Consider the following 25,208-nt stretch of genomic DNA (forward strand, 5'->3'; position numbering starts at 1 on the left):
TTTCTCTAATTTTCCATTTTTTTTTGTATTTAGGCGTGTTCTGAATAAAAAATTCTTCATCACAATCAAGTTAACCACTCCCTTCTTGATAATATTATGTATATAATATTAATTTATATTTTTCATTTTACGCATTTGATAACGCCAACACGGATGACAATTTAAATAGGAACTATTTTGAAAAGCTTAGAAATCGCACTTCTTTTGTTTTTAATAATGTTCTAATATCCAGTTAGTTTTCCTTGATTATTGTATTATATACTGATTAAATAAAATTTGCCGAATTTCAACACGCATTACTGGAAAAATAGCAGACAAGTTAGAATTTGAATTTTGAACCAGTGATACAAATGAGATTTAGGGTAGTTTTTAATATATAACTCCTAATTTAAGTGTTTACGAATATATAGTAATAGGATCACGTTCCTGTTGTCATGACAACAAATTTACTACTATACTTATAATTACGGTAACATTAAGGTTATCAGAATTAAATCAAATAACTCGCTTTTGGCCCCTAATTTGAAAACCACCAAAACGTATTTTTTTTAAACCAAATAAGATTTTAGATCATATTTTAAGGATTATGAACCCAGATAATGTATATTTATCGTTCGTGTTATATTCTGTGCGTACACAAACTATTTTTATAATTACTGCAAGGTACCGCAAATACTAACTGGAAATTAGACATTCACGGTTGTTGAATTAATTGCCTACTACGCTCTATTGTAATTCAGATTAGTGTTTAATAGACGTAACACACCGCTATAAAACGGCGACATCGTGTGCTACTAGTAATGTTAACATGTGTCCAATTTAGGCATGTTATGTTTATGTAAGGCATAAAAAGCCTTTTTTTGTGGTCAGGAGGAAAGCGTCGGTCTCCTACCGTCCACTGGGGTTGGCAGGCGGGGTATGTTGGAGTCGAACCGACTAAAACCTCCCTTCGCTCAACAACCCACGTCCGACCCTCATATGAGACCGAACTCATGAAAAGGAAAAGGAGGGAGAGTGAAGCGCTTAGTGCGGAGCACATCTCTCCCATCACCCTCCCCCTCGGGACGCCGGACCGGCGGTCGTCGGCGCCACGACCACCAGCCCTCTCGGGGCATAAAAAGCTTAATACTCTTTCAACTCAATTAACAAAAATCCTAAGAATCGAAACCGGTTTTCTTTTTTTTTATAAATCCATTAGGTCCAAGCATCCGCTGGAATAACAAATTCGAATTCCATGCAAAAAGTTTGGATTATTCCTTTTTTCCGATGAATAAGCCGTGACGTCACTCAAGGGGAATCTCGCAGTTTACAAGTCGGATAAGGTAAGAGTTAAACTTTTTATTTTATGCTCGCGTAGCAAGACGAGAATACGGTTCACCTGAGATAAACCTAGCTACCGTCGTTCGTGAACATAGGCAATTAAACTTCTGTTGTAAAACACTGTGTGTAAAACATTTGTGCGTTTTATTTCCTTACTAACTGTACCCGTCCGCTTCGCTGGGCATTTAAAATTAACATTATTATTTCTCACCCCCACTAAGATTCTCATCATTAACGCCTCCGCAACTGGTGTAGGGAGTTCAACACTCATATAAATATTAGCCTATCCATTAAGTACATGTATGTTCTACACGGATACCAAGTTTCAAGTCAATCGGATGCATGGTTCGGTAGTTATAACGGAACATCCGTAAAAACCACTGTAGATTTATATATTAGTATTGATATAATCTGACGTTTACAGTTTTCAGACTAGACCGTGTGTTACCTACCGTGACCTTATATACTCCGCGATGAGAAACTACTAAGCAATGAATACTATAAATCATCTTTTTTTTTTTCTTTTATTGCTTAGATGGATGGACGAGCTCATGGCCCACCTGATGTTAAGTGGTTACCGGAGCCCGTACACATTTACAACGTAAATGAATCCACCCACCTTGAGATATGAGTTCTAAGGTCTCAGTTTAGTTACAACAGCTGCCCCACCCTTCAAACCGAAACGCAATACTGCTTCACGGCAGAAATAGGCAGGGCGGTGGTACCTACCCGTGCGGACTCACAATAGGTCCTACCACGAGTAAAATTATTCGTATGAATTAGTTCAATTATTAACCACAATATAAATGGTGTGTTTAAAAGTTACATGTATTTTGAATGCACAGACACCACATGCGTTGTTCAAAAGTTAACAACACAAAACGGAAACACAATAAAATTAAAAAGCCAAATACGTGCCATCAAGCGAACAATCTGCGGTCAGTCGCATTCTTCGTCCTATGACGTCATCGAATCACACTTAAACCTCTCGGCATAAAACTTTTTTAATTTTTATACCACCATACGACGTAGACAGTAAACAATAATAATTACCAAATCAAAATATTGAATGGTAAATTATTACGGTCACCTAAGGACCCGAGCAAGAGCATGTATTGTTAAAAAAAAGGAGCCGCTTTTCGCCACAAAATTTAATAATAAAGAAAAGGTACGAATTTGGCTCCCTTAGTGATTGATGCGACGATAAAAAGCCAGGTCGTTGCCATTTCGAAGTCCATCCAGAATTATGCAGAGACCCTAAACGCTTCCGTATGTCTGTATACAAAAGTGTAGCCCCAAAAGCTCTAATCTTCGCCAAAAAATTCGGTATACCCGACAGTTCAAACAGCAAATCTCTATCAAATGGGAACAGCCAGTGTCCTAGTAACATAGTGTTTGTGGCTTTAACAAATATACATACATAATATATTTTAAGATTGGGACATTTCGTGCCTGATTTGAGCAAAGACCAAAAATTAATACAATACATGCTTTATCTTAGTGCGTGTAGGTTCGAAAGTGCGAAAATTCATCGAATCCAACCCTGCATAATCAGCAAACTCGTAAGTGGTAAAACGATCATAAAAATTCACTATAATTCGGAGAGTCTTTACTATAATTTCCCAAGGACATTTATTTATGCGGAGGTTTATCGTTTAATCATTTTTTAACGCATAGATGAGTCGTCTATTATCAAAGGTGGCAATCTGTGCATTTGGACAAAAATTTTTTATTGATATGTCAATACAGATTGATTTGAATATAATCGTCTCCTTCAAAGAATACGGTTCAAAACCTGCATTAAATAAAGGTTAATAGTTAACCTGTTATTTATGTAAGATGTCGTTCCGAAGAGTTTTGTGACTGCCGATGGAATACAAAGTCAATAATTCGTTTTTCTGATTTACCAATCATTGTCCAAAAGTCAGATTGCCGCCTTTGATAATAGTCGACTCAGATATACGAATGAACTCGCGACCTACCTCGTGATGGCTGGTTATCGGTGATGTAGACATCACAACGTAAGCCTCCCATCTTTTTTTTCTATTGCTTACTCGGGTGGATTAACTCACGGTCCACCTGGTGTTAAGCAGATGCCGGAGCCCATACACATCTACAACGTAAATGCCGCCACCTATCTTGAGATATAAGTTCTAAAGCCTCAGTATAGTTAGAACGGCTGCCCCGCCCCTCAAACCGAAACGCATTACCGCTTCACGGCTGAAATAGGCAGGGTGGTGGTACCTACCCGTGCAGACTCACAAGAGGTCCTACCACCAGTAATTTATTTTTTCAAGTTTGATTTTACTACACGATGTTATTCCTTTACCGTGGAAATCAATCGTGAATATTTGTTAATTACGTATTTCATTAGAGAAATTGGTACACGCCTGCGGGATTCGAACACGGATAAATACACCAATGCATGCAATGCACCGGACGTCTTATCCTTTAGGCCACGACGACTTCAAAGACTTGAGACGATTTGAGACATAAGTTCCAAATAGTAATTATGTTACAAATCTATAATTTATAATTACTGTTCCGAAATATACTTTATCACTTTTGGAGTTAATGCTATTACAAATAACTAGAGTTAGAAGAAACGAAATGCTATTTAAAAAAAAACACATACCTAGTTCGAGATATTAATATCTAGACTACGTCCGTAGTATCGATTCCAGTTTGTACGAATTTATACCGTAGTACTACTCTACTCTGGCCAGACAGTTCATGATTTTATTTTCGTCGTAAAAGCCAAGTTTAAAATGCACGCTGCATTCCCATCCTCAAAAAGATAGCAGACGCATGAACTGAATAAAAATTCACGAGACAAAATCTTGTTCCGGAATATTGGATGAAAATTTGCGGTGAACGTGGCCTTCGAAATACTTTTATGTTTGAAATGGAGTTAGAATTTATAACGGTTTCATAAGAAATATTTTAGTAAATCTTAAAAAAAAAATGGTTTAAAAAAACTAAAAAACACGCTTTATATAAAATTAAAATAAGAAAATTGAAAATAAATTTAAATTGAAAATAGTGTAAAAACAATATTAGTTTATTTAAAAAAGAGCGTGGTATTTTAAAATTTAGTTGAATTTTATATAAAGCATGATTTTTAGTTTTTTAAACTATTATTTATTTTTCGTTTTTTAGTTAAGTTTTTTTTACAAATTGAATAATGGAATAATCTTATCAGATTAGTATATTGTCATCGGTCCTCGATAAATCTACAAAGTTTAAATGAAATCTGACCGTTTAAAATGGGTCAAAACCGCGTCTAAAGTAGTCAGTTACAAACATACATACAAGTGAAGCTAATATAAAGCGTGTAAAAACGGCTATCCTTTTCGTGTAAACGATGGTACTGAAGGAACAAAAGCTGTAACAAGTCGTATTGGTACTCCAACATAATTAAAAGGCCAATTAAAAACATAACATACCAACAGTGACAACAAGGATTAATGAAATAAACAATTCAAATTTGATAACCTAATTAGTTGAATGAAAACAGAAACGACGAATATTTATCAATGTTAATTTATTAGAATACATGCAACTTCAAATGTGCATTTGATTTTAATGAATTCCGTAAATTCAAATTAGGTACTGGACGTCATTACAATGTTGTCTATATCTATACTAATATTATAAAGAGGAAAGATTTGTTTGTTTGTTTGTTTCGAATAGGCTCCGAAAGTACTGGACCGATTTGAAAAATTCTTTTTCCATTAGAAGCCGACATTGTCCCTGATGAACATAGGCTACTTTTTTTTTTTAAAAATATATTTTATTTTTTTGGTTTCATGTGTGTTTTAATGTTTCTGAAGCGAAGCGAGGGCGGGTCGCTAGTCAAGAAATATAAACAAAGCAATCAACAATAATTGAAACATATTTTTGTATAAAAGTTACAAATTGATAATGTATTTGGTTATGCACGGTAGCTTATTACGAAACCAAAACATATACTTTTTTTTTATTGCCGTATAGGCAGACGAGCATACGGCCCACCTGATGGTGAGTGGTTACCGTCGCTCATGGACGTCAGCAATGCCAGGGGCAGAGCCAAGCCGCAGCCTACCAATATTTTTTTTTATGATTGAAGGATTACTGGTGGCCCGGAGGCCTTTCCAGTTTCACCAGGACAGGTGGGCGAGCAAAGGCTCAGCCAGGGGGGGAGGGATTTGCTAACAGCTACCCGAGCGCCTCTGAAGGAGACCTAACAGCTCAAGAGTAGCTGCTTCGCGAATGAATCTACTACCGGATCGGAAAAATACTTGTACAATTGAACATTTGGGGATGTTTAACGACGAAAAGAAAAATCTTCCACCGAGCGGGTGATATTGCTCGGTAGACCGACGGTCCTGCCTACCAATTAGAAAAAACAAAACAAATACTTAGAAATATTCTACAGAACACTTTATGCGAAAATGTCAAAAGCAGAAGTTAAAACAATTAATGCAGAAAGTGCAAACGTCTTGGTATAGGTAGACGACCATTATGGATAAGATTCGGAATTTCAAACAAAACTTCACTCTTCTCAATTATAGTAAATCTGTAGAAGGAAATCTTTGTCCGTCTTCCGTCTGATTTGAAACGGGACAAACTTTGGATATGCCTTCATTCCAAAGCGAAATCTAATTGCGTAATTCCTTCCTCTGCGGCAAAGTTAACAGATTTCCTTTTAATTGATATTATAGGAAAATTGTAATTTGTAATGTGTATTAAAAATTTGTTCTAATGTTCTAAGTTTTTTTTATTGCTTAGATGGGTAGACGAGCTCACAGCCCACCTAGTGTTAAGTGGTTACTGGAGCCCATAGACATCTACGACGTAAATGCGCCACCCACCTTGAGTTATAAGTTCTAAGGTCTCAAGTATGGCTCCACCCTTGAAACCGAAACGCATTAGTGCTTCACGGCAGAAATAGGCAGGGTGGTGGTACCTACCCGCGCGGACTCACAAGAGGTTCTACCACCAGTGAAATAAGCCGAACAATTTTTTTTATTTAAGCCTTCGTCAAACAGAACGCGTACTTAACGCCGCGTACTATAACGTCGCGCTCTTCAAATTGACTAGATGAGTCTAACGCTCCTTGACGCAACGCATTCGCCAAATCATAGTGCCTTTCGATAACAGTGTGAAAATTTAAAAGTATTAAGAAATCGAGTGATTCAGATGTGACATTGTATAAGCATGGGTATTTTCTATTTATATCATTTTTTCGGGCATTATTTAGTATTTTAATACACATTCACACGGACGCTAAAATAAAATTTGTAATAAATTACTACGCCTGACGTCAAAGCGTCCTAACGCCGCGACAGAGCGCTGCGTACTTATAGCGCTGGGGCTCTGTTTGACGGTATGTTACCATAGTAGTACAACACATCTCGGCGTCATAGCGCGGTGTCAGTTTAGCGCTCTGACGCGCGCTGATTACGCGTTCTGTTTGACGAGGGCTTTACAGTAAAAAACGCTAGTAAATAATCCAAATAATCAGATTTTGGTGAAATTCGTTCCTTAGGTACATTCTGCCGAATAATTAATAGAGCGCATTATACATATTTATCCTATTTTTTATTAATAGATAATTTTGTATGCACTCATATGTGATGTATATCGTTGCCTCAGAAATTTAATCAATGAGCGATTATATCGTTCTGGCCGTTACTGTCAACGGTGAATCTTGCTTCGAATATAAAATGAATGTTACCGGTAACGCAATATAGTTTTGAACATTGCGTTAATTAAGCGCATTAAAAAAAAAAACAGTTTATAGATACTAAATTGTTTTCATAACTTGTAGAATTGTGTTGTTGCGTTCGGGGTTACGAGGTGAAATTCCTTTTTTGAATATATTTATTGTATTGCTTAGATGGTTGGACGAGCTCACAGCCCACCTGGTGTTAAGTGGTTACTGGAGCCCATAGACATCTACAACGTAGACGCGCCACCCACCTTGAGATACAAGTTCTTAAGTCTCAGTATAGTTACAACGGCTGCCCCACCCTTCAAACCGAAACGCATTACTGCTTCACGGCAGAAATAGGCAAGGCGGTGGTACCTATCCGCGCGGACTCACAAGTGGTCCTACCACCAGTACCAAATATTAACAGAATAGTGTTTTTCCCGACACATGATAAACTCAGATGCTTACTAATTCATCTCATTCCTTTAAATATATTATTTCAAATTATACTACATTCGGCCATGATTCTTATCTATCAAACGATTTCCTGGAAATGATCGCTTTTGACGGGCATTGTATTTTCTTGTTAGAATTTTCCGTCGTATCCTTGAAACCGGAACGCATAATTACTTCATGGTAAATAGTTAGGACAAGTTAAAGGAAAAACAAAAGCCAATCTTCTTAAACCAAACGACGGGACATACGATAAAAATTCCAAATCACGAATTTTCCGTTAACACATACACCACAAATAAAACACGTTCGATGTTTCTTATCATTGTTTTTACTTCACATGGATTATTTTGGGCAAAGGGAAAAAAAAGCTGACTAAACATGATGTCCAACTGAGCAATATTCCAGTTCTCCCCTTAGCTCTATCATCAACATCGTCTTGGGAAACTTTTAATTCACTCATGACTTTCAGCATTACGTTTTCTCACTCGGTCTTCTGGATCGGAGACGGAGAAATGCAGTATCAAATTCCTTGTGCTGTTTGATAACCACTTATTTAAGATTTCAACAATCATTTATAGACACGCACAACCACACGAACGCGCACCCACACATGCAGATGCACTACACATGGGCTGGGCCTTTGCTCGCCCACTTGTCCTGGAGAAACTGGCAAGGCCTCCGGATCACCAGTAATGCTCCAATCATTTAAAAAAAATGCATTTCGATCGGACAAAATTCATTCATAAATTCAAATTGTAAATTATGTAGTTAAGATAAGTAAGTAGCAATTCCAAACACATATCTATTAGATTACTTACTCGGAAGACTCAACAAATCGTCTGTGTAAAACTTGGAAAATACATTTGTATATATGTATAATGAATCCATCGTCCACAAATATTGAAAATAATGGATACTAACACACGTGTTTTGTGATTGCTAAACGGAAACACTGACCTATGATGCTCTAATTGACAATTGTAGCGAATACATGAATCACTTGAGCTAATCGTGGCGGCAAAGGTCAAAGCCGATAGGAGCGGTTGTGAACTCGTAACAACGAGTTACTTCAATAAACATTACCTATGTTAGTCTGGCTGAGGAAAAGCAAAATAACAACACGAATTAGAGAATTATGCTTTTAGACCGCGTAAAACCGTCTATGCGACGTAAGCCAATGATGCCTTTGCCAATGATGCCTAAATTTTTTGCTTCAACATTTTGGTCGCAAACATACACAAAAAAAAGAAACCCCCATATACAATAAAGATATTATAACATTGCAACAAGAATCAAAGCATATTTTTTAGCTTTCGTGTTTATTTACAGCCATCGTCCGATTTTAGTGAATTTGCGACCACTGACGAAGTTATTCCATTTCAGGAAATGGATTTTTTACTGTTGGTGGAAGGTATTGTGAGCTGGGATGCAATTCTCTTTAAGGTATGCAAGTCTAATTTTATCGCGTTCCGATTTGGCAGAACACCTGCTCTAGCATCTCTGTTTTGGTGTCTACCAGCCCCAATCATCTCTTACAATGAAGGAAACCGTAACTCGTATTTTGCCTGAGTCCATCTCATCCGTCTATTTAATTTGATATATTTCACACCAGATCGCAGAATTAAGAATAATAAAAGAAGAAAAAGAAAGATCAATAAAAGAAGAATAAATAAAATAATATATATAAAAGAACAGAAAGAATAATAAAAGAAGAAAAAGAAAGATCATCATGTTTGCATTTCCATTTATTCAGAGTATGCCAGCAGAAAATAAAATAAGACATAGCATTAATGATTTCATGCAAACAGTTTCTAATGTAAATAATTATTATGTCATGACACCATGCAAATCAGAAAATACATTCTATACTATTGACATTAATTGCATGATAAAAAATAAATGTATTATTATGACAAAACCTAACAAATACTATTTAGGTAGCTACAATTTTAGACAAGTAGCAAACTCGCTACATTATTTTTTACATATTTATCTAGCCATGAATTTGGCTAATCAACCTACTGCTTCTTTTGAGCAGGAAAAAAATATGACATTTATTAATTTGGAATCCGTTCCAAGTAATTTAAATTAAATCCTAAGACAACAGAGTTTACCTCTTGCAGTAAACGTGATTTATTTGGACACAACCCATCAACAAATAATGTTTCTTTGAAAACAACTGTGATCAACCTGGTGCATCAGAACTTACAAGGTTTGATGGGTAAAGAACTTGAAATTGATTTGTTCCTAGATTTTAATAAAGTCAATGTTCTATGTGTAACTGAACATTGGCTTAAAAAATATGAATTAAATTGTAATTTTAAAAATCACCAGGTTGTGAGTTCCTTCTGCAGAGAGAATGCTATACGAGGTGGCTCACTGATCATTGTTAATAAAGATTATAAATGTAAGGAACGTAGAGACATTGTGAGCCTCTCTGTGGAACGGATTATTGAAATGGCCTGTGTAGAGCTTGAGCGATTCATTGTTGTAAGTGTGTACAGACCTCCTGATGCGTTATATGATTCTTTTGAAAATATTTTGGAAAATGTATTGCTAAAGCTTTCTGTCTCTAATAAACAAATTTTTGTATGTGGTGATTATAATATCAATCTTTTAGAAAACACAAATACCACTATTAGATTCAGAACATTGTTAAAGTCATATAACCTCCCAAACTTATTTCTAGAGCCTACTAGGACAACGACCACATCGGCAACATGTTTAGATAACATATTTACAAATGTAACACCGATTAACAAAAAAATTATTAATCAATTAACATCAGACCATAGTGGACAATTTGTGTCTTTTGAATCTATTATGAATTCTAAAGATAAAAATACTCTTGTGATTGTTCCTATTAATAAAAAACGAATTGAGAAGTTTAGAAATAATATTAAGCAAGAACATTCAGAAATTATTTATAACAAAAACCCAAATTTATCATACCAAAATATGTTTGAGAGAATTAATATGGTCTTTACTGATGTATTTATTCCTAAAACTGTAACATTAAAAAACAAAACGGTGTTCAGCGAGTGGGCCACCACCGGAGTGTACAAAAGTAGAAAAAAATTGTATGATCTGTATTCTGAAAAAGCTTATAATAATGATGAAACATTTCATCAATATGTCAGGAACTATTCCAAACTATTTAGAAAAGTTTGTTTAGCGGCAAAATCTTTACATTTAAGTGATTTAATCAAAAATGCCCCTGACAAGATAAAGATGACTTGGAACATCATTGGTAGAGAAAGTGGAAAAGTCAGAAATAGCCATCAAGAATTCTCGTTAAAAATAGACGATAAATTGGTAACTAGTCATGAAGATGTGGCTAATGCTTTTGAAAAGTTTTTCTCTGACATTCCAGTTTCAACTACCACATCTCTAAATTCATCCCCCACAGCAGCTGAAATATTATTGCATAACCATGTCAAGAAATGCAATGAAATTTTTAAATTTAAGAAAATTAATTCAAACAATATAATAAAAAGCTTTAATAGCCTTAATGTAAAAAATACAGCTGACTTGTGGGGAATATCAGTAAAGGTTTTGAAGTCTGTAATAGACATTATTGCTTCTCATCTTGTTAGTATTTTTAATGATTGTATTAAGTGTGGTGTATTTCCTGACTTAATGAAACATAGTAAAGTGATTCCTCTTTTTAAATCTGGTAGTACTGATGACCCCTCTAACTATAGACCTATTTCAGTACTTCCTACGTTGAGTAAAATCTTTGAAAAAATTATTTTGACACAACTTTTAGAACATTTTAAATCAAATAACCTGCTTCATAATAAACAATTCGGGTTTACAAGGGGTCGCTCTACAACTGATGCAGGTGCTTATCTAATCAAAAATATATTTCAATCTTGGGAGGAATCGCATGATTGTCTTGGAATTTTCTGTGACTTATCCAAAGCATTTGACTGTGTTGAACATGAAACATTGGTGAGGAAACTACATCACTATGGTATTAGGGATGGTGCATTGGAACTTATTACTTCCTATTTATCAGGAAGGATACAAACAGTAGATGTGAAAGGAAATAGATCTTCAGGCACCACGTTGAAAATGGGTGTACCTCAGGGTTCCATTTTGGGTCCTTTTTTATTTCTAATATATATAAACGATTTGCCTAGTTTTATTGAGTCCCGACACGAGGTCGTATTATTCGCAGATGATACATCTTTATTATTTAAAATTAAACGACAATTACAAGTCTATGACGAAGTGAATGATGCGATTTCGTGTGTGGTTCATTGGTTCCGTATCAATAACCTATTATTGAATAGTAAGAAAACGAAATGTATTAAATTTACTTTAAAATGTATTAAATCATCTTTAAATGTGAGACAAGTAGATAGTAATGTAATTGTTTCTGAGGAATCATTGGAGCTTGTTGAGTCAACCGTATTTCTTGGTATAACAGTGGACTCCAAACTGCAGTGGGGACCTCATATTCATAAATTGGCGAGTAAGCTTAGCTCTGCAGCATACGCAGTAAAAAAAATTAGAATGTTAACAAATGCGGACACGGCCCGTTTAGTTTACTTTAGTTACTTCCACAGTGTCATGTCCTATGGCATTTTGCTATGGGGCAATGCGGCCGATGTAGAAATGATATTTATTCTGCAGAAAAGAGCTATACGTGCTATTTATAACATGCACTCAAGGGAATCCCTGAGGGAAAAATTTAAAGAAATTAAAGTTCTCACTATGCCATCCCAGTACATCTTTGAAAATTTGATGTATGTTCGTAAACATATTGAGGAGTTTCCTAAGATGTCGGACATACATAATAGAAATACTAGGAACAAACACAAGCTTGTTGTGCCGATGAGTAGGTTACATAAGATACGAAATTCATTCGGGTGTTTGTCTGTGCGCCTGTACAACAAAATCCCACAAGATGTTCAGAACCTACATATACATAGGTTTAAGAAAACTATTAAAGAACATCTGTGCAATAAAGCTTACTATAAAGTCAATGATTATCTAGAAGATTGCACAAAGTGGGAATGAGTTGCTCGCTCCGGGAATTTCAATATTGTAAAATTGTTATGTTATAATTACTTATTGTAATGTGAATATTTAAAAAAAAAAAAAATATTTAAAATAAAAATAAAAATCTAATATTAAAAAAAAAAAAAACATGCCCGCTGAGTTTCTTGCCAATTCTTCTCAGGACGGAGGCTAATTCTTGTGAATTGGCGGTAATTCTTTTGACGTTCAACAAGTATGTACTTTCATTTATGTTGAATAAAACTTTTTTGATTTGATTTGATTTGATTTGAATTCCCAATGAAGACATGCATCGGAAACACGTTTTCTTCTATTAGACTAGACGATCTGATTTAAACTAAATAAAACCCAGTTCAGAAATTGTACTATCCAGTTTCCTGCATGCCAGTACAAATCTAATTTCGAAAGAAACTTTGCAACTATGAATGAAGGATAAACAGTTAGAGCTCCGCCTTAGAACCGAAGAGCTAAGATTATTGTAGAGCTACGATAAAACTTCATTACAACTTCTTGTACTCAGCTTATATATTACGCACTATTTCTCATTTGGTATAATATAATCTTTACTAATATATATATCTGCAGTGGTTTTTACGGATGTTCCGTTATAACTGCTGAACCATGCATCCGATTGACTTGAAACTTGGTATCCGTGTAGAAAATACATGTACTTAATGGATAGGCTAATATTTATATGAGTGTTGGACTCCCTACACCAGTTACGGGGGCGTTAATGATCAGAATCTTTCTGAGGGTGAGAAATAATAATGTTAATTTTAAATGCCTAGCAAAGCGGACGGCTACAGCTAGTTATTTATAAAATTTATGGTAAATGTTGTACGACATGACCGTATCGTAAGTTCTGTAGGTTATTTTATATCTGTTTCGGTTTACGTTTAAACCAAGGGAGTTGCGGATAATAATTGCTCACTCGTTGCTTCTCGCAAAACACTTTTCTATCTCTTGAATACGTGCCTCATTAAGGTAAAAGGGTACCGTAGCCAAACTAGAAGTATTTTAGCAGCGGCTTGGCTGAGTGCTCCAGGCGTTTGTGACGAACATGACCGACAGTGACTACTTTCCACCAGATTAGCCGTATGCTCATCAGCCTACTACGATAATAAAAAAAAACGTTATCTTATACCTATATGAAATTCTCGTGTCACAATGTTAGTTACCATACTCCTCTAAAACGGTTTGACCGATTTTTATGAAATATATGCATGTTCAACAGGTCTGAAAATCGGCTACAATCTATTTTTCATACCCCTAAGTGATTAGGGTTGTCCACCCCTAACATTATTTTTTTATTTTTTCACAAAAATAAATTGTTATAATGATATGATGTTATATTGTTATAATGTTATAATTATATGAGGCATTATATCGTTGAATGAGGTTTTGTTATTTTTATATTCCCTCATCGATCACAGCGCTACATGCCTCTTTTACTCATTTACCACATCCTTACACACTTACAATAACTTACAATAACTTAGTTTTTTTTTTCTACACTAGAAATTCCCTAGAAATCTTATATATGGCAAAACAACGTTTGCCGGGTCAGCTGGTTAAAATATATAAACCAATTTACGCCATACAGTGTGGTACTTTTTTGTATGGACAATACGCGAAAATCAAACCGAAATCATACGATCCAATGTCCAACAGATGCACGTATTACAAAACCTTCTATAAATACATTCCGTTACACCTTACAATCTAATCTTATCACATGCATGTCACACATCCACAATATTGCGGTTTGCGTAACTACGGTCTAATTAACCGATAGCAGGGCAGGTCGCGAACACAATATATTATTTGTAAACGCGTTTTTTTCCGTGCACCTCCAAATATACGATACAATCTCGATACAGCACAGATCTATAAAATTCCCTTTGTACAAGAAAAAAAGCACAAAAATCTGTGTTCGCCAAATAGAAATCAATACGAATATGAAAACAGCTACGATTTCAGATTTCATTTAAAAAATACAAACCATTACTTAGGACTAAGAAAATAAATATTGTTCAGAAATTACAATATGGCGTTCAATTCCTTTAAAATACCAGCTAAACCGACCCGAGTTTCTCGCCGGATCTTACCAGTGGGCCGCGATTCCGATCCGGTGGTAGATTCTGCGAAGCATTGCTTTTGCTAGGGCTACTGCTAGCAAATTCTATCAGGTTGAGCCCGTGAGCCCACTTACCTATCCGGGCGTAGCTGGAATAGCCCCTTAGGCTACCAGCAAATAGGTCGGGGAAAAAAACCGGGTAAAGAACCACGAATCTAACGTAAACAGCGTAATGTATATTTATAAAAAATACGATCATAAACGCTCACACCGGAGTCTTCAACAATAATAGACATTACGGTCGTGCGAAAATTTTACGTACCCAACACATGTCCCCCGGTTTTGGATGATAGAAAAACAAACAGCCAATCAAAGCAGAAAACGAACAACTTTAATCCCTGCGTCCCTGATATGTGCGTAGGTCGCTTACCAAATCCCTCAATAATCGAATCGCATTAAATGCGATCTCAAACAAACGTGATAAAACAATGTACCTACACAAACATGTAAGGGCCTTTTAATGCAAATTATTTGTTTACCATCGCAAAGAACGTACGTCAAGTAAACTTGTTTGTAAAAGGGAATATTTTAAATACTGATACGAGGCTCGAGAGTTTAAATTGAGCCTACTGCATTAATCAAAAGGAAACAGCAAATTGCGTGGTAATTAGCACTGTTTAGTATGTGAGTTGCAAATCAGTGGTGAAATCATTGCTCTTACGTATCTCTTAAAGTCGAGTTCTATAAAACAAAAATAGAAAGTCGAAAAATATATTAAACTAGAGGTCCCGCAGTAGTCGAAATTCGACTATAATTAATTAGAATTGTAAGTTTGTACACTATTATGATTGTATTTTATACTTCTATAATCACAAATTTCGCCAAGACTACACTATAAAAAGTATTAACAAAAACAAACAATATTTAATATATTCTCAATTTGACAACAGACGTCAAGAACAAAAGTTTGACAATAAATAGCATGCATGCGTGTGTGCGTCAAATACATGGTATGTAGTGTGTGTAATGTTTTCTTTATTGATTTAATGTTTCTTTGCGCATTATTTAAAAAAAAATTAGCATTGTGCACTTCTTCTCTATATTCTCTATAAGTGTGGAAAATTTCATACTCCTCCGTCCGCGCAATTTTCGTAAAAAGGGATACAAAGTTTTTGCTTCACGTATTAATATATAGATGTTACAATAAATTCACTGGTAGCAATTCAGATTCTTTATAAACAAAGATTTCCAGTGAAGTTTTCGCTTTAAAAATACTCTTGTTTTTTTAACTAGTTCCAATTTCCAATTCTGAAGCTACTAAGGACGATACTAGTCAGCATGTTCTACTTAAATTAATTTGAAAATTGAACTTTTTCTCCTGAATAACAATATGTTTTCGCAACCTTGAAGTCTTTATGCCATATTACGTCATATCGATGCTAATTTATGCCAATTCTGGCATGAAACGTTTTTTTTTTCTTTCTTTCTCCGTCGAACGTTCGTTCCGCAATGCGATAAACCACACGATTGGTTTATTTTCGGACTCGATTACTTGCAGACTTGTAGGGCTTCCGAGAATTCATTGCGAACTTTTAACGTAGAAAGAAATTAATTTTAGAACGTTACTACAGGTATTTCTGTTATTAAAACGAGCGTAATAGAAAAAAAACGTAAATATAAAATTAAATTGAAATGGTCGTACAATTTCTGACCTTCGCGAGGTCGCTAGCACAATTAGTTATTTCTAAAAGACAATTCCTAAGACTTTAGTTGCTTTTATTACAATTTCCTTTAATACATAAATCAAATTTTACTCGTCGTAGGACCTCTTATGTGTCCGCGCGGGTGGGTACCACCACCCTGCCTATTTCTGCCGTGAAGCAGTAATGCGTTTCGGTTTGAAGGGTGGAGCAGCCGTTGTAACTATACTTGAGACCTTAGAACTTATATCTCAAGGTGGGTGGCGCATTTACGTTGTAGATGTCTATGGGTTTCAGTAACCACTTAACATCAGGGCTGTGAGCTCGTCCACCCATATAAGCAATAAAAAAAAATCAAATCAAAACCATTTGCCACCTATAAAAATTTAAATCAAAACCATTAGCCACCTATTCGTATTATAAGATCAATATTCCGAGCCCAAAGCATAGAATGTTATTGTATGTTCAATGATCGAACAACGAGATGGGGTGTGGTTGGTAAATGGAACGTCTATCTCAGCGCACAGTTATTGTTTTTATGTACGGGAATCTAACTTCAACCCGCACAGCACATAATGGTCCATTGTCGTGTTTGGTTTGCGAACTTCAAACGCTCCGGATGCTTTGAGGAGGGAATGCGCGTTAAAATTACCGTGAAAATTCGTAATGAAAAATCAGAGTGGGATTAAATCTTGTCCCGTCTACGTTTTTCATTCGAAACAACATCTGTGGTATTTAATTGAATATTAGTATATGTTATATCAGATAGGTAAGTATCTCAATTTTAAAAGGGGATCAATAATTAATTTACGTCCAACGTAATAAGATCATTAATGTCATTTCAGCTCACAATGCTTTACAATCAAACATTTATTGTCTTTCGTTTATTATTATTACTAGCTCTTGCCCGCGACTTCGTCCGCGTGGAATAGTTCACAAATAATGTTTTTGGAGTGGAGTCGGGCATGCCCTTTGGCCCGGGCCTTTGAGAATCCATGAGGATTTCATCAGGACTACGCGATAAAAAAAAAAAAATAAAAAAATAAAAAAAAAAAAACCTGTCGTGTCGCGGACTTTTTTTTAGATCTTTTAAAGGGAAACAATTCTGTCATATATTATTTTAGCGAAACTTTAACCGTATCTGCAGCGCACGCAGCGGAAGCTCTCAAAAGGAAAAAAAAAACCCGATTTTGAAACATTCTTTATTGGTGCTCCGCTTTTATTGGTCTTAGCGTGATGTTGTATGCCCTATAGCCTTCCTCGTTAAATGGTCTATCTATCACTGAAAGAATTTTTCAAATCGGACCAATAGTTCCTGATATTAGCACATTCAAACAAACAAACTCTTCAGCTTTATAATATTAGTATAGATATTTTATCAGTATTTAACTTTGACAGTGTAGTTTGAATTCTCAATTAACATATACTGTTGTTATGTTAATTGAGTATACTACATTTTGTTACTAGTGGTAGGACCTCTTGTGAGTCCGCACGGGTAGGTACCACCACCCCGCTTATTTCTGCAGTGAAGCAGTAATGCGTTTCGGTCTGAAAGGTGAGGCAGCCGTTGTAACTGTAATTGAGAACTTAGAACTTATATCTCAAGGTGGGTGGCGCATTTACGTTGTGAATGTCTATGGGCTCCAGTAACCATTTAACAGCAGGTGGGCTGTGAGCTCGTCCACTTATCTAAGCAAAAAATATATATATATATAAATTCACGACAATTTTCGTTTAATAAAATTCACAGCTTCACTAGAAACAACTGCAAACTAGTTTGATGCAATGCAGAATGGCGATTGTCACAAGCTAGAGTCAATTTCCTATTGTGGAGACAACTTCTGACGCTCCCACGTCGCCTGAATAGATTCGGTGTCCATTGTACGGAATGAACACAACTGGGGCGCCACCTCACAAACTTCCACTGAAACTGTCTCGTTAATGTTGTATCAAATTATTTTTGAACCGTCGGGTATTTTTTTGTTTATTCGCCTCGCGTTAAATCTGCCTCGATTTTGACAACACGCGATAAATCTTAAAGTATCGCAATGTCCGAAGACAACGTTCTGTTATATCCGAGGACAGGTAATAATAACTCACCGGTGATTGTGTCAGAGAGGTTGATAAAATACACATTTCAGTCGTTGATAAAACGAAAGAACTACTTAAAATCCTGAAGAAAACAAATAACGATTTTTTTGTTATTTATTAACTTAGGCGGTGCTAGAAGAGGAAGCTACCTTTCCGAGTATTAATTGCAAACGCCGCCCGTGCCATTAAGAATACTAATGCAACGCTAATAAGTCGCTAGAGTATACCTCTCGTACCGTACCGTTTTCAGGTATCAATTATTATAATAGCTTTAATTTAATATAAAACTGAAAGCAAAGTGTTTTAGGCTCCTTTTTCCTTGTCTTTACATTCTTGACAGAGTAATCATGGTCGTCATCTGTTTAGTTAATAATTCTATTAAACAATCCGACACAACTGCTCTTTTCAAGCTCCAATCTTGTTGCTTAGATGTAGGGCACAATTCGTTGTAGCTTGGTCAGTCGGCTTTACCGGGGGTCTTCCTCGCGGTCTGGCACCCTCTACTTTGCCCTGTACTACCAGGCACAAAAGATCCCCAATGCATGATATAAATCCAAGACAATGTTAGGCCACAAGACCGCCATGTGCACGAGAAGCGCTCGATTATTTTCAGTTTCTGAAGAATGGACTATTCGGTGCGGAATTCGAAATCATCTCGAGCATTTTTCTCTAGCACCACATTTGAAGTTCGTCTATCATGTGAGTCTAATATTGAAGAAATTCACGAAAAAAATTTGATAGAAATGCAAATATAGCTCGCATACAATACTTCGTACATACTGAATTATGTAGAATAGATCATCCATCCAAACCATCGAGAGTTTTCGTCCGTTTCCAATACTGAAACTCACCGAAATTCATAACTTATATGATTACGGGTAAAGTTGACACAGAGCATTCGTTTCTAAAATCACTGACCGATTTTTCTGTCCCTTTAGACTTTTAGACGCAAAACAAATATTCTTAGAAATAGGTAAACGCAAAACCGAGAACCAACTATGTTACAATTTAATAATGATGCTTCAAGCAATTAATTTAATGTGTGACTAGAACGACACGTTTATTTGCAAAGTTCTGTACATGAACCTGCGAATCAATTGTGTTAGCGTTTAACGCAGCCCATTGACAATATCAGCCATGAGACACGTATTCTCAATTGCATTAGAATTGCTGATTTTATAGCAAATAGCTGTGGACCGCGCTACTCAACGAGAAAACTCAACGCGCCTGCGACAATTCTACTTTTAAATATAACTTTCATTATTCATGGTAAGCGTTCATTAATTCCCTACAAAGATATCATAAGTGTTATAATTCACCTATCCATAATCAAATTCATATGTATTAAATTAGCAGTAGGCAGCGGCTTGGCTCTACCCCTAGCATTGCTGAAGTCCATGGGCGACGGTAACCACTCACCATCAGGTGGGCCGTATACTCGTCTGCCTAAAAGGGCAATAAAAAAAATAGTTCAATTAATCTAGATGCTTCAAATTTTAAAATGTTACTAGTGGAAAAAAGTAATTTCTATTAAACGTAGACGGCCGTAATAACTGCTTGCGTCCAACAACAAACACTTCAAGATCTTTCGTACCAACACTCAAGTCTCTAGAACAATTTATTTAATTACGAGAGGTACTCGAGGATATTGCTTTTGTGATTCTTTTATTCTTCGCTTGGCTTAAAACAAAGGAATATTTGTGTTAGTAAAACACTTAACCATAACTTCTTAGAGGTCTATTTTGCACAAGTATCAACAAAATACGGATTCATTTTTCCGTCCGGTCTTGCATTTATTTATGTGTTGCTCGCTCAAGACTGGACTCCGAAATGTGACGAGCAATTGAAATAATATTACAAGGCTATAAAAAAAGGTTATTCTTAATAGCGCAGACAATGCGAGATTGATCGATTCTATCTTTCGTACGATCGAAAACGACCAGGAAGCCAGTTTCCTAAACTTTTTTGCTCATAAAAAATAAAATTTAAGTACCTTTCTTCGTTATTCATAATTGATACTCAAACATTGAGACTACAATCTTGGATCAACCACAAAAAAGCGAATTATCACAAGTTTCTTCCAAAAGGTTATTCCATTATGTTTAATAGTAATGCCTAAAATTAATTGTATAGTGATATACAAGAAGTACTAGTAAAATAGTATAATATTAAGTATGTTACGTATTTTAAAGGTTTCCTAAAATTTTACAATATCTAAACGAACATGATCCGATTCGGAGACAATTGTTCGCATTAATAGCATTTTGTATACTATATTTAAATCACATCCCCCTTTTATAAGCTGAAGAATACTGGTCGGTATACGCAATGGATTTGAACAATGATCTCCACTGAACGGATGCGACCTTACCTTCGCAGCTTCGGATCATACTAATAGGACTTTAATTTAGAAATCGTTCTCAAACGAACGAAATGTTGTGTGTTTTTTTTCATACGGAATTCCTACTTAGTAGTAATAGTAGATTAGACACAAGTCTGATGGTTTGGGTTACCACCGTGGAGTACCCCACCCCGCCGGCTTTGTGTAGTTTGTAGACTCGACTTTTGCTGTTTGCTACCACACTTAGATTCTATCTGTTTGGTGTGAACAGCGAGTAGCGAGTAGTTTGAAGTGTTTCAAGGGCGCTCTTTCATCAATATATCATCATGAAAGCTGATTTAAAGTCCAATTCTGAAAGTTCCTCGTCCCAATTGCACACTCCAACATTTGCCTACTCGTCCCCCTGATGTGAGAAGACTTGTTTTTCGAGCAGAGGTCGGGCCAACCTCGAGGTTTGCGCGCCTAGGGGGCGTGCGGGATATGTGGGTCTTTACGATCTGCAGATATTGAGAGCAGACCGCGGAACCATAAATGTTTTAGGGTGTTTTTTTTTATCCTACCTATGCTGATAGCCTTGAGAGGCTATTTCAGATCCTCCTTAACGTATAGGTGAGCTCACGGGGCTCAAACCGGGAGTGTTGCTAACACTGGCCCTAGCAAGAGCAGTGCTTCGCAGAACATACCACCGGATCGGAAAGCCGACCCACTGAGAAAATCCGGCGAGAAACTCAGTGGGCTTTGTCTGTCGGTTTAACGGACGGTGACCGGTGCTTGTGGTACCTAAAAGCACCGTTAATAGATCGGGCGGTTCCGTAATGACGTCCTTAGGGCGACGTCGACTGTTTAGCATTCGGTCCACATAATCGGGTATAGAGGGTATTACCCACCAAATGACTTTCTTTGCACTCTCTCATTTAATGACCGATTTCCGGCCGGGGTCAGAACCCGGACAGAGGAGTAGGGTTTCCGCGGTCAACACCACAACCAGACTCACGGCGCCATCCCGAGGACGACCGATCGACGGATCGTCGAGGCGATCATCGACAATCAATGACACCGGTCTCCGCGGTACGGTTCCGCTGGTGCCCCAGGATACCCCACTTAGTCAGAACCAGCCCTCCAGGTCGGATCGCGATACATCGACGACCGGTTTGTTATTCCACTGTACGAAGTTGGCGTTATTTATATCACAGGTGCTTGTATTTTTTGTGGAAAAAAAAACGGTGTTACTACTAATCTCTAGCTTCCGTCATTGTCGTGAAAAAATATTTTTTGTCATATAAAATACCTAAAAATCAATGGTTTGTAGTTTTTATTTTTATTTATTCCTACTGAGATACATAATAATATATCGAAGACTAGAGATAAATTATTTATCGGACGTATAGTACAAAGTTACAACGATTGATATCATGATGATAATATAGCAGATGAGTTTGCCAACCCCGGTTCCAAATACATTTACTTTTTGCAAGTAGTATAATATATACATGAATAAATACATTAATGTATAGTAATCGGCAAACTTCTTGAGCAAATGACCTTGACTGCGCAGAACCGAATTTTAGATCACTTTGGTGGTGAGGGTGAGGCGCGACGGCAGGGGAAATCGTATCGAGCGCGTTATTGGTAGATCAGTCGAACCTTGCGTCCCGCACCGCGCCCTCATTCCGCTTGCTCCCAAAAGTACTAGTAGTAGTAGTAATCGTTAAGTTATTTGTTATAATTGCTTGTGGACTTTGTTGTCATTGCTATTTGTTGAGTGTTTGTTGATTTTTTATAAAACATACACAATGCCGTGACAAACTGGTGTAGTACTTAAAAGAAAGGGTAGAAAATTGGTGTACGACGTATATTGCTTCATTATAAAACAGGGGAAGAATGATATGGAAAAATTAAAACAGACTTCGGAAGCAACAAAAACATCAGTGAGTATTGTTAGGTGCATTATTAACGAAGCTAAAGGCTCTGGCTTGCTCGCCGTGTTTCGGACTCCGGGTAAGAAAAGATCAGGGAAGAAGAAAGTTACCGGAATGGATAGTTTCGTTCATCTGTAATAAAAAGATGTAATCATAATAACTACATAACAAGCAGCGAAACTCCGTACCGTAGAAAGGCTTCGAAAAATTTAAAGAAGATATAAATTTTAATGGCTCGGAATGAAGCTTACGACGAATTATGAAAGAGCTAGGCTTCAGATGGAAAAAAAGAACAGAAAATAATCGGAAGCTGGTAAATGAAAAAAGTAACATTCGATTAAGTACTACGAATCGAATATCTTCAAAAAATAATTAATTATAGACAAAAAAGAAGACCGAATCGACCGAGTTGTAAACTACGCCGATGAGCTCTATGTCGACTCATCACGATGATGGCGACTCGGGTGATGAAAACAGTGACGATGATGATGGTCAAGATTATGATAACGAAAAAAAAATTACAAATACCAGCTTCGCTTCAACTGAACCAAGACCTGGCAACAGCTCTAGTTTTGACTTAATAGAAGGAATATCTATTTTACCCCAAGATTAAATTATTACAATTATTAACCTATATGTTTTGTTGATGTTCTAATAAATATATAAATAAATACATATGTTGATTTTAATAATTTAATAGCATTATGACGCAGAGTAAGTAATGTTTTTGCACGTGAGTGTACCATGCGCAAACTTACCCCCACTACGTCAACAAATGCTCAAGAAGTTTGCCGGTTATTATACACAATATAAATTCTAATTAATTTTCTTGAGGGTACAAATAAATAAAAATTTCAACTAAATGAGAACAAATATTCAGTTATCAAATTTAAAACACAGGTTTTATCTGTTCAATCATTCAAATCATTTCTTTTTCATTAATGTTACTTTGTTAAATTAGTTTTTTTTAAGTACATTAATACATACAGGGGATCTGTATATAACAAAGGATTAACTACTTCATTATACCTCCTCAAAGGACGTCTGAGACGATTGACCTGTATCATTTGGCCGAATATCCTTCGGCATGAGTCGTGGAAACGGCGAATGACAGTTGTACTGGTTACATTAATTAATTTATATTATTATTATGAACAAAAATCGCTTAGTAATAATTATTCTTGGGAGTTATGTTAAACGACAGAAAGATAGTGCAAGTCCTTTTAAAAAAAAAGGTATAAAATGAAAAATATTTTTGTCAATTTCTTGACACGAGAAGAAGAAAACAAATAATGATAACTCACCGATACAGTGTACCCGAATGTATTTTCTTCACGCCTTCCATTTCTGATGTGGTATGATTATCATGACTAGGCAACCGGCCCGTCTAAAAGTCGGCTGGTGTACTGAACGATAAGGGCATTTTATGCTTCAAACCCGATAGCACAGTAACGCTGACAAGGCGACACCTGAAAACGTTTATGATTACTTAACGAATTTAAATACAAATTACTATATGCAATTATAGAAAACATTTGAATTTTGTTTCTTTTTTCTTTTTTATTGCTTAGATGGGTGAACGAGCTCACAGCCCACCTAGTGTTAAGTGGTTATTGGAGCCCATAGACATCTACGACATAAATGCGCCACCAACCTTGAGATATAAGTTCTAAGGTCTCAAGTATAATTACAACGGCTGCTCCACCCTTCAAGCCGAAACGCATTACTGCTTCACGGCAGAAATAGGCAGGTGTTGGTACCTACCCGCGCGGACTCACAAGAGGTCCTACCACCAGTTTCCACTCAAATCTAGAAATTTCTTCTGCATTGCAGATGCATTTGAACAGAGATACAATAAGTATGGGCACTCAATTTTCTTGTCTCAAGATGCGGCACATATTTTTAAATAAAATATAATGAAACTCGTGTCATTTTTTCACGATATAAGCCAATGTCACTATCAGAGGTACAAAGAATCTTCGCAAAAAATGTGAGACCCGCTACTGCGTAAGAGAAGAATTAATCAAAAACAATCTGTCTCGTTTACAATCTTTTTAAAGTCGTCAGTAAATCAACGTAGTGGATTTTGAGTTAGTAATTCAAAGGCCAATACGTTTATTGATATTAGCAACCAGACTATTAATTACAAAGCTGTAATACGTTATTTAGTTATAATATAATTATTAAAACAAATATATTACACAAATTGGTAACCTTTGAAATGATTTTTTTTTAAACACGCCACGTTACCTGGTCCCGTGATAAGTTCGTAAAGAACTTGTGTTACAGGTACCAGATAACGGAAATAAATGTAAGATTTTTATTATACACATACTTATATTTAATATGTGATTGATATGTGAGTAGAAAAAGAATCGGGTTTTCAAACGATGAGTGCGTTCGTTAACGATTTGTTTATTCGTCAAAGCTGAATATTTCAGTTTTCTATGAACTACGGGGTCACTAACCATCAATTGTCAAACAAATTTCTTCCGTTTGTCGGCATTTTTTCATTTCAGTGAATTTGTAACCAGAACTGTGAACTCGTCGGTTTTAAGCTCACCAGAATTTACCTAATAAT

The 25,208-nt window shown here is 36.1% G+C and overlaps 1 protein-coding gene across 7 annotated transcripts in view; it reads right to left on the reverse strand.

Annotated features, from left to right (window-relative positions):
- The window catches only part of LOC101738442 (catenin delta-2), a 64,101-nt gene that overhangs the window by 35,437 nt on the left and 3,456 nt on the right, over positions 1 to 25,208 (reverse strand). For 6 of the 7 annotated variants that reach the window (XM_004926804.5, XM_012690953.4, XM_062676471.1 and 3 more), the window contains exon 2: positions 23,932 to 24,096. In XM_004926804.5, the coding sequence (XP_004926861.1) occupies positions 23,932 to 23,972 (41 nt within the window). In that variant the 5' untranslated portion in view covers positions 23,973 to 24,096. Of the gene's footprint in view, positions 1 to 23,931; positions 24,097 to 24,417; positions 24,543 to 25,208 lie in introns of those variants that run through there. The other variant, XM_062676469.1, reaches the window with a different exon arrangement.

This window comes from Bombyx mori, chromosome 27, assembly GCF_030269925.1.
Source record: "Bombyx mori chromosome 27, ASM3026992v2".
Lineage (NCBI taxonomy): Eukaryota > Metazoa > Arthropoda > Insecta > Lepidoptera > Bombycidae > Bombyx > Bombyx mori.